Raw genomic sequence first — 10,695 nt, forward strand, 5'->3', positions numbered from 1 at the left:
AATTTATGATCTTATTTATTAGCCTTTTTTAAGTTTCAGAAGTTTATATTTATTTGATATTATTATTTATACATGTCCATAAAATACTTTTCGCCACTAAAATGAGGAAGAGTTTTATCCTTTGGAGCGTAAGCCGCTAAAGACTAACTAAATATAAGTTATTTATTAGTGTTATGAACGTAGTGGCTTTTAACTACGAGTAGGTAGGCCTACTTATCTATGGTCTGTTAATTAAGCTGTTTCTAAAATAAGTACAAGTGTTGCATGTAGTATGACAAACTTTGTTAACTATGTTTAGGAAATAAAATCACGAATAAAATAAAATGAAATCTGGAATCAATTTACCATAATTTAATACTTATCAAAATACATTAATTTATAACTAATTAATTTATCTTTTTAACACAACTTTCCGTTGAAAGTTTGCAAAAAGGATTTAGGTACTGCATTTTCACTCAATATCAATAATTTATTTAGTCGCCAGAGCGAGAATGAGTTATTTACCTGATTTGGTAAAGTATGAAATAAAATTGTCGAGTAAATAAACACTTATTTGCGTCCTCAGTGTTTAAATAATAGACAATTTATAAATAAAAAAATCGTTCAAAATTGATAGCAAATAATAAATATGCGATTGATAAATTACAATGTGATTCCCCATCAACGTTATCATTTAACAGAAACATTGATAAAATTTTGCATGAGATTAGTGTAAAATGCTTTTACATTATCGTAAACGATTGTGTAGTACACAATGCAATAAATAACTTTGATGACATCATGCTTGGGAAGTAGGTACAAAAGTTTCAGATATTTAAAATTTGTTAAATTCGATAACTTTTTAAATTGTCCTTTTTTCAGCGGGGGTGCTCTGCGTGCACTGTGAATCAATCTAGACTTGTTTAGTATAACTGAAGATCTCTAGAAACGATAAAAATATATGGTATTTTAACATATTGTCCAGCAATAAGAACTGCGTTAATGTGGCAGCTTGTGGCGGCAACATACACACACAGATTAGGAAAATCGTGGTCCAAGGAGACGTATTTTTCACGAAGGTATCCCAAATCGCATCAACACTTCGGAAATTGTTTAGGATTTGGTATGCAAAGTGGAATTCAAACGAATAAAACACGCCTCCCATTTATACTAGAAATGTCGTGTTTTAGGGCACATTGTCGACTGCCTACAACTGTGGGTGGCACTTTTTGATTGAATCGAAAACATTTTTTTTATCCACAACGAGGAAGCTCTTTACTGATGGTAAGTGATGATCAGGCCGAAGGTGGATGGAGCTTCACCCGGAATCCTCAACCACGGAGGAACTGGCTATCTAATTGAATCCGTTGTAACTCCTTACAAAAAAGTTTTTCGACCATCTTTCGACATAAAAACTGTCACATTTTGTATCAAGGGGCTGTATCGTTTCCAAGTCTAGTAGATGAAGTTAGGGTTGGTCTCGCTCTGGCGACCGTTGGCGACAGGGTTGCCCAGCGCGCGGCTGCGGCGCTTATTGTCCTCGATGCTCTGCAGCAGGAAGGGCGGCGCCGACTGCCGCTGCTGGCGGAGCTCGATCTCGCGCGCCAGGGCGTCTACCAGCTGCCCACCTGTCTGACTGGAGGAATACGAGGATTAGCATTGTAGATAGCTTTCACTGCAGGATACAAGAGATTATTTGCATTGCAACAACTAGCAATTCACGAAGGCGAGTGAGCTTTACATATGTGGTGGCTCACTACGGTTCGTTTTTCAAAAGTTTTGATAATCATTACACTTCGTTATGTGTACACGTACACGTACAAGTTAAGCTCTCTCGCCTTTGTGAGTTGCAAGCACCATACCACGGTAATAATATCATACAGTATTGTAACTTCATATAAACGGACGAAACGCGAGCTTTCCTTTGAAATTGAAATCTCGGTATAGGCCAGTAGAATTAAACACAAAAATTGATTAAATCGGAAATAATTCCTACAAAAGACTTTTTTGCTTTAATGGCTTCATTGGTTGCCCATTAAGACTCTCCTAAGTTTTCGACTTCGACGGAGTGTGCTTAAGTGGTGGGGGCCCCCGAAAGCGGCGCTTTTTCGGTTTTCCAAAACATATGAATTTGGTCTTATTCAATGCAGAATTAAGTGCCCTTCAACCGTCATGAAGACCACTTTTTGATAGGGTAAGTCCTTTACGCGGTATAACCGGAAAACCGAAAAAATGCCTCTTTCGGGGGCCCCCACCACTTAAGCACAACTCCGTCGAAGTCGAAAACTTAGGAGAGTCTTAATGGGCAACCAATGAAGCCATTAAATAAATAAAATCTTTTGTAGGAATTATTTCCGATTTAAAAGCTAATTCTACTGGACTAGTATGCGCTCGACATGCAAAAGTCGGGGGTGTCGCGAATGTGCCACAGTAATAAACGGACGATGTGTTGTTTTTTAAACAGTAAGCGCTCTTTTTTTTTATAAAAGTAATTACAAGTACCTATTTATACAGGGTGTTAGATAAATGGGTTTATAAGCCGACACTGGCCCATGTTAACATTAATTGGTATGGTGAAGTCAGAGATATTATCATTTTTTTTTAATTTTCATACAAAATAAAAGTTATAAAATCAGATTTGTATGAAAATTGAAATGATTAAAATGATGATATCAATTTTCTGACTTCACTATACCATTTATATGCACATGTTAACATGGGCTAGTGTCGGCTTATAAACCCATTTACCTAACACCCTGTATAATCAAGCATTTTGTACGCCTCAGTTGAGGCGCATACATTTTACGGTCGAAAATTTATAAGATTTGTTACTAAATCTTAACACAAATTTATTTTTTTAATTAAATCTACTAATCAAAAAACAACATGCATTTTTATTCATTCACAAAGTATTTAGTTTAGCAAATTAAATAAAAAAATTACAATAACATAATACATTTACAAAACTAGATAGAAATTCTAAGTAGGTAGATGTAGTGAAAATAGGGTCTGCAGGTGGTAACATTTATTTCAAAAATATGGTCGAATTGGAATACTGCATAACCTGCATAACCTTGTCAGTTCTAAGAGTCGTCAACATCATCATTTCAGTCACATGATATAGCGCCTTCCTGCAACCTTTTTAAGGTCCTGGAAGTAATTAATCTGTTCTTTTCATACCACATTTACTTGTGTACGGTTTACTTACATACTCGTAGTTACCTGTTTCTTTAGGTGTTTAGAAAATTCAGAACTCCGAAATCTTTTTCTTTTTCTATAGTGTCGGTTGTATTAACTGAGTCTGCATAATAAAATATTATTAAACCAAAGATATGTTTAATATTAACATGCTATTGATTTGAATCTATTATCTAGCTTAGGCATTTCTATTGTGAAGAGCCACTTTTGATAAAGGTAGGTAATTAACACTAGTCATTTCTATTTACACAAAAAACTACCTACATGCCTAAGTAATTAATTGTTTATGCGCCATTTTTATGATTCACGATGAGTCCTTGACGATGAATGTGAATTTAATGATGTGTCATACATAGAGTTAAGATTAGTCATACGATTTAGCACCAAACAAAACCTAGTTTGTCGGAAATTTAAAAAATCCACAATGGAAAGGTGAGAGCTTTATAGGGAGAAAGTAGGTGTTTTTTAGGGTTGAATGAGAGCTTTGTTGGGGGGAGTGGGAGCTTTGTAGGGAGAGTGGGGACTGTGTAGGGGCCCGAAATCTTTCAGCTCGAGCTGAAAGATTTCGTTCTTTAGAGCTGGATGGGCGCTGGGTGGAGCGTAGACTTCATCGGAACCTAATATCTCACGCCGCTGCCGCGCCGATGCCGTCAAAATTTTGAGGACGCTGGTTTTTTTTTAACTCGGCGCGCACCTCTAACTTAGACTGACAGGTAGTTTAGAGCTTTATAGGGAGAGTAGGAGCTTTTAGGGTCTTTGCAGTTCTCTGTAGCTAAAATGAAAGTCATACCGTTCCCTCTCGCGCTCCCGGCCGGCTTCGACGTCCTGCTCGCGGTCCTCGGGCGAGTACATGGAGAAGCCTCGCTTGGCCAACTCCTCGTCAGGGGACTGTACGAAGCTTTGTAGGGGGATTGAGAGTAGAGAGGGGGAGTGAGGGTATGGAAGGGGAACTGGAAGCATTGTAGGAGAAGTAGAAGCTTTATAAGGGGAGTGAGCACTGCTCAATAGCTAAAATGAAAGTCATACCGTTCCCTCTCGCGGTCTCGCCCGGCCTCGACGTCCTGGTCGCGGTCCTCGGGCGAGTACATGGAGAAGCCTCGCTTGGCCAGCTCCTCGTCAGGGGAGTGTACGGAGCTTTGTAGGGGGATTGAGAGTAGAGAGGGGGAGTCAGGGTATGGAAGGGGAAGTGGGAGCATTGTAGGAGAAGTGGGAGCTTTGTTGCAAGAGTGGGAGCTTTGTATTGAAAGTGGAAGCATTGTAGGGGAAGTAAGAGCATTGTAGGGGGAGTGGGAACTTTGTAGGGTCAACCACTAGTAGCACAGCTCAATAGCTAAAATGAAAGTCGTACCGTTCCCTTTCGCGATCTCGCCCGGCCTCGACGTCCTGGTCGCGGTCCTCTGGCGAGTACATGGAGAAGCCTCGCTTGGCCAGCTCCTCGTCGGGGGAAAGCGCGGGGTTGTGGAACGCGTGGTTGCGGTCGTTGTTCATTTTTAGCTTTCTGGAGAGCGAGAGAAGTAGGGTGGAAAATTAAACTGGGATTTGGTAAGCAACTGTAGGTAAGAAAGCCGACTACAATGTTTATCGTCCAAAATGTTGTCCCGTACAGATTGCGCTTAGATTTTGAACGATTTCGGACAACTTATCAGAGTCAAGTTTGTCGAGTTCATAAATTTTGAGAAGAAAGATAAAATATTTAAGGTATAGAATTGGTTTTAAAGTGGTCAGCTGGATTACTAGGGTAAGTCCAATCTCAGTAGAAAGTCTTGGTTTAACAATAATACGAGAAAATAGCAAAGAGTTGACGAAAATTTTCTACATTTTAGAATAGGTAGACATTAGATGGACAAAGTCGACAATGGCATGGCAAACTTGAAACATCTTATCTACAAATGACTATAAGAGAAGTGTCTTTTTTCTTCGGGAAATGTTTAATACCAACTGCCCGATGGCGTCCCAGTCAGTGGGTTATGTGGGACTCTCCGCCAGAAGAGCCTATTCACTAAACCCGACTTTGTCTTCCGGGGTCATTGAGCCGCGAGTTATTGTCCTAAAATGGGACATTTATCCGCGGCTGGCTCAAAAAGGAAAAGTGTCCTAACACAATCATATAAAATCGAGCGGGGCACATAGCTCGTTCGAGACGATGGCTGTTGAGGCAGAAAAGTGTTCTAGTGGCGACCTCGGACCGGAAGACGCAGCGTGGGCAGGTCTCCCACTAGGTGGACCGACAATCTGGTGAAGGTCGCGGGAAGAACCTAGATGCGGGCAGTGCAGGACCGGTCGTTATGGAAAGCCTTGGGGGAGGCCTTTGTCCAGCAGTGGACGTCATTTGGCTGAAACGAACGAACATTGTAAACTCACTGCACTCGGATTCGTCCAGTGGCCTGCATCTCTTTGACGACCCGGCGCAGGCGGCTGACCTGCACGAAAAGGATGACCACCAGCAGCAGCAGCAGAGCTGCCACGCTCCCCAGCACGCTCACTATTATTATCAAGTCTGTTTCCTGCGGGGTAGAGTCCATATTTACACTTATTTTATTTTATTTCAAGAGGGAAATTTGCGACTTATTAGGTAAATGAAAACTCACGCACACGCCCTCACACACACNAATCTATCGTATTATCCATTCATTATTTTTAAGACGGATACATTAATCCGGTAAATCATTACTCATGTGATAAGCAGTGATTTCATTATAATCATTAATGACTAGTCTTTGCCCGTGACATCATCCGCCCCTAGCTGATAATCTTGATAACAATGCGCGATGGAGCAGATACAAAACTTTTGTTTCAATAGATTTTTGTCCTATATCTTGTTAACAGAAATGCAGCATACAAAAAGGTTTACATCATCTGTCAACATCTACTACGTACATAAAACATTTTTTTTTCAATAACTTACAGTAGGAGACTATAAAACATATATTGTATTGTTGTTCTGCCACCAAAATAGTGGCCTATTATTCGTATTAGTAGGTTATTTATGTAACAGCGATTACCTACCTACTTAGGTAATCGTTGATTAAACGTTGATATTGTGGAGTGATTAAATGAATTTGAATTTGATTTATTACATTTTTACATTACATAAATCTTAAGTACTTATCAAATATCTGGTAAATTAAAATGTTTAACTTTCAGCTGTTGCGTATCCAATCCACGATGGATGGAATAAAGTTTTCATACCATATTGTCTGTGTTTTGACAATTGACATTGCAGTGAAAAACCTGTTAAAATTTTAGGTACCAAGGAGTAGGCTACCTACTATAGTGCATCGTTGATAGTCTTTCTGTCTCTAAAAAAATCTCCGTATTTGACGAATTGACGATCCATTAGCATCTATCGTAAAGACAGGATCGCAGACTTCACACGTCCATGGTAATGCAGTGCTTATTGCTATGTGACTTTGTGTGTAGGTACATAAAGATCTATCGTCGAATTTAGAAAAAAAAATGTCAATTTCATAGGTACAATCCGGTCGAGCTAACTGCGCACGTCGATGAATGTGAATCTCCCTCGTAGTCTTATGCACTCACTCTTTTCCATGCTCTGTGCACTCACTCGCACATATTAAGCATTTTAGTTAAAATTAAAATTGTCTCTAACTGTAGCGGAGAATAATGTTGTGGCAGGCCTTTGTTCAAACGATCATAGCAAATGTTGTGATAGGGTTAGAGACATGCAATTTTTGGTTTTACAAAGATAATACGATAGAGAATAATACAAAGTAATAAAAACCACCTGTTATAGGGGCATTTTATGTATTTTTTTAGTATTGCCTGTTATTTAGAATTATTACTGTTTTTATTTTATCAGGATATTCCTAGTGCTTAGTTTAAAAGTTATTACGTTTTCTTTACAATAAGTAATTGAAAGAAAAGCGTTCGCCCCATCAGTAGCAGAGCGTCGATATGACGTCACGGCTGCTAGGTGCGCAGTTAACTCAATTGGGTTGTAACTTTACTGTAGGTCACTGTAACTAAGTCAAAATATTTCTGTGAAATATTTACTCCGTAATAATTTAAAACAAATAAGTAACGACAGCTTATTACAAATAACTTACTTTGCAATCAATATACCTACTAATGTGTGAAAATAACTAATTACAAACATAACCTTTTCACTTTTAATGAACTCGCTATTGGTAAGACAAAAATAATGATAACTATGGCTATGACTCGTGCAAACAAAGCATCGAACCTTGAACTTTTGGCTGTGATCGAGTCTGATGGATGACAAGGGCGTGAATCTAGTCTAGCTCTTTATTATTATATTTGGATTGTTTCTAGGCGGATTAGTAGCTATGGTAGGCACACAAACAGACAATGTTACGTCAAAACATGAATCTGCTCAGAACATTTGAGAAGCACATTACACACAGATGTGGCTTGCTTTGGGCTTGGGGTACCAAAAGGAATCTTAATCTGGAACTGATTTATAAACTCATGTAATTAATTTCAAACAGAAGACGGTTAGTGACCAGAAGTGAGATAATATTATTATATTGACTAATTAAATCACTGAATGGATAACACATCTAACAATCTAACTTAAAATAGTACCTACATTTATTTTCAATAGCAAACAGGTAATCTTGATGCCTAGATATCTGGATTCCACTTTTAGCCTCAGTCTTTCATGAATGTCTTGTCACTGAAAGACTGTATGGAAAATCGTTTTCCACGCATACAAATCACGCAGCTATTAATCTAATTAATGTACATTCTTTTGCAATTAAGAGTTCTATAGTACTACTAAGCTTTTGTTAATTCACGCCTTAGGTGCTATTGTGATGGGATCAGTCACATCAGTGGCCCTTGACCCCGCGGCCCGACCTTGGCTGATGTGGCGCCGATGTGAACCACTTAAAGACTTCTGGGGATCGGTGGTAGGGTTGATCCTTTAGAAAAATCTTCATACTCATTTTATCGTTGTTATCTTGATTCGGTTTCTATTAAAGCTTATTTTATTTATTTAAAACTTAGATGCACATAGAACAGTGTACATAAGGCGGACTTTATGCCTTTCGGCATTTTCCTCCAGTCAATCTTAGGGCCAAACTGAGAATAAAGTAGGCGGTATTATGAATTTAGATTAAATAAGCTCTGCTTAGCTTTTGTTCGCAGCTTTGCATGCTTAGGGAGGTATAGCTGCCATGCAGAGCCCTATGTCCCTAGTATACTAGGGACGAAGGGCGTGTCGTGCGCGTCACGTTTACCTAAGTGTGTATAGCCAGAGCCCACCTAGCAAAAGGTGTTTCATTGTGACACTCGGTACGGTACCACGACAGAGCTAAAGCCCGCCTGTCTGTCCTCAGTCTATTGTAATGTACTCATAAGTGACCAGTTAAGGTAAACATTAACTTCTAAACGATTCTAAGCAACGTGCAATGAGTTATTTCTACATATTCTGCAAATAAACTTTAAACGAACTTTCATTTTCATTTTCAAAGCTTTTAGAAAGCGCTTTTACACGATCCTGTATTACCTGTTTTATACTTATGACATAAAGATTTATTTATTTATTTATTTATTTATTTATACTTTAATTTAACCCTATCACTGCTTCGGGACAAGAAATGGACTAGAACTGAGAAGAGGTTACTTTAGCAGTGATGTTGATTAGGCTCCGAAACTACTGGACAGATTTGGAAAATTATTTTACCATTAGAATTCTACATTCTTTCTTATGAACGAGCGGTACAAAATTCGCCAAGTCACGGTTGGCAGCCCTACAGAAGAATGCTGGCATTCTCATGTCATATCGGTCAACGGATTGGGGCGAAGCACGATTCGATCATGGTCCCGTCAGAACCAGAAGTACAACAAACGCTGGCTTTGTCTATTGACGGGTCGGAGCGTGCGCTGGTAGTCAACTCTTAATCAAACGTGATAATAAGGCCACCTTTGAATTGTTTTGCTATGATTCATATGTGTCATATCATGGATGATATACTTAATAATAAAATATTTGATTCTTCTTAATATTATGCCCTTGGAGTCTTGGCTATAGATCCATCATCAGGTCATTTAGTCTCCACTGCAGGAGCAAGACCGTCTTTAATGCACCACATGAAAATGAAGGTTTTGGCCTACACTCCCCACGCTGGCCAAACGGGTTGGGGAACGGTTTCTTCTTGGTAATGTTGAATATGTTTTGAAGATACATGCAATGCCAAAAGCGTTCATTTTCCGTGAAAAATAAGTTTGGAACTACCTACTTGATTTTGATGCATCAATTTTTTTATTTATGTATTTTATTTTTTTATTTTATTTTATTTAGAAACCAACGGCGTTACAGTGATTAAATCTTAAAGTAACTTAATTATTATAAGTATGGCTAATTATAGGTTTCCCTGGAATATCCTTAAAGTAAATCTACCGTTCGGATTACCGAGACGCAAACTCCAAAAGATGAAAACTAGAACATTACAAATAACTTACTTACCTAATATTACTATGAGAATACATTTTGATATATTTGACACCCTATAAAGTTGAGCTACATTTGACGATTAAATTAAAGTTAATTAACTTAAAATGTAATTAATTTAAATTACTTAAACTAAGGTTTATAGTAACGTAGTTTTATAAGCAACGTAGGAAAACTACAAAGATAATATCAGCTTGACATATTTAGTTAGGTCCGTTTCAAAGATTCAAAGATTCAAAGCTTTCGTAATCCTTTTAATAAATTATGCGGATTCACATCAACACCACATTAGCGTCAATCACCACCGCCATTGTCCGACTATTGCCAATTGCTATACATCCATTTATCATAGCAATAAAATCCAGGTCCAATACATCAAAGGACCATCATTCATGACACGTGAGGGACTAATTTGAAATGTATTTTGGATACTTTAGTCGTTGCCTTGGGGTCTAGTATCATTATGTTATTTTGTGGTCTAGTAGCCTTTACATGACATCACATGACCATTGATGACATTAAGTAAAGATAAGGTTTTAGGTATAATACTCGTAAATATTAATAAAATAATGATAATAATGTTAATTATTGCTGTTCAGAATAGCAATAACGTTAATCAATTTGTATGGCTTTTATCAAAGTCTTAGACTTAGGGCTGATTTTTCAATACTCAGATATCTTTTATCTGAAGAAGAACCTTGTCATTTTGACATACTTATTTCCCATACTGAAACTGTCAATGTGCCAAACTTATTCTTCAGTTAAAAGTTATCTGACGATTGAAAAATCAGCCCTTAATAAACAATAACTATTGCGGTCAATGGTAAATAGTGCTGATAACTTCTTTATCTTTTTGCCTTTATTTCACAAGTGTAATATTAGTGTTTGTTTACTACATTATACCCGAACAAATGGAAAATTACATTGATTAGCGTCATAAAATCTGTTTTTTTTTTAAATTTCATGCAGGGAAAACATGTTTTTCAGAATTCCACTCTTGACACGTAAACTAGTCCAAAGACTGTAAATTGGCAGTAGAAGTTTAAAAATATTCACCTCCTATCTGCAGACGGATGATTAGT

At 37.9% G+C, this 10,695-nt stretch overlaps 1 protein-coding gene across 1 annotated transcript; it reads right to left on the reverse strand.

Annotated features, from left to right (window-relative positions):
- Window positions 1-329: 329 nt before the first annotated feature.
- LOC114358331 (uncharacterized) lies at window positions 330-5,699 on the reverse strand. Its single transcript, XM_028312266.1, has 3 exons — window positions 5,539-5,699; window positions 4,526-4,675; window positions 330-1,615 (listed from the first exon to the last, which is right to left on the reverse strand). The coding sequence occupies exons 1-3, from the start codon at window positions 5,697-5,699 to the stop codon at window positions 1,435-1,437; spliced, it is 492 nt and encodes a 163-aa protein (XP_028168067.1). The 3' UTR covers window positions 330-1,434.
- Between the last annotated feature and the right edge of the window lie 4,996 nt (window positions 5,700-10,695).

Source organism: Ostrinia furnacalis, unplaced genomic scaffold, assembly GCF_004193835.3.
Source record: "Ostrinia furnacalis isolate ACB-3 unplaced genomic scaffold, ASM419383v2 OfSCF3854, whole genome shotgun sequence".
NCBI classification, from domain to species: domain Eukaryota; kingdom Metazoa; phylum Arthropoda; class Insecta; order Lepidoptera; family Crambidae; genus Ostrinia; species Ostrinia furnacalis.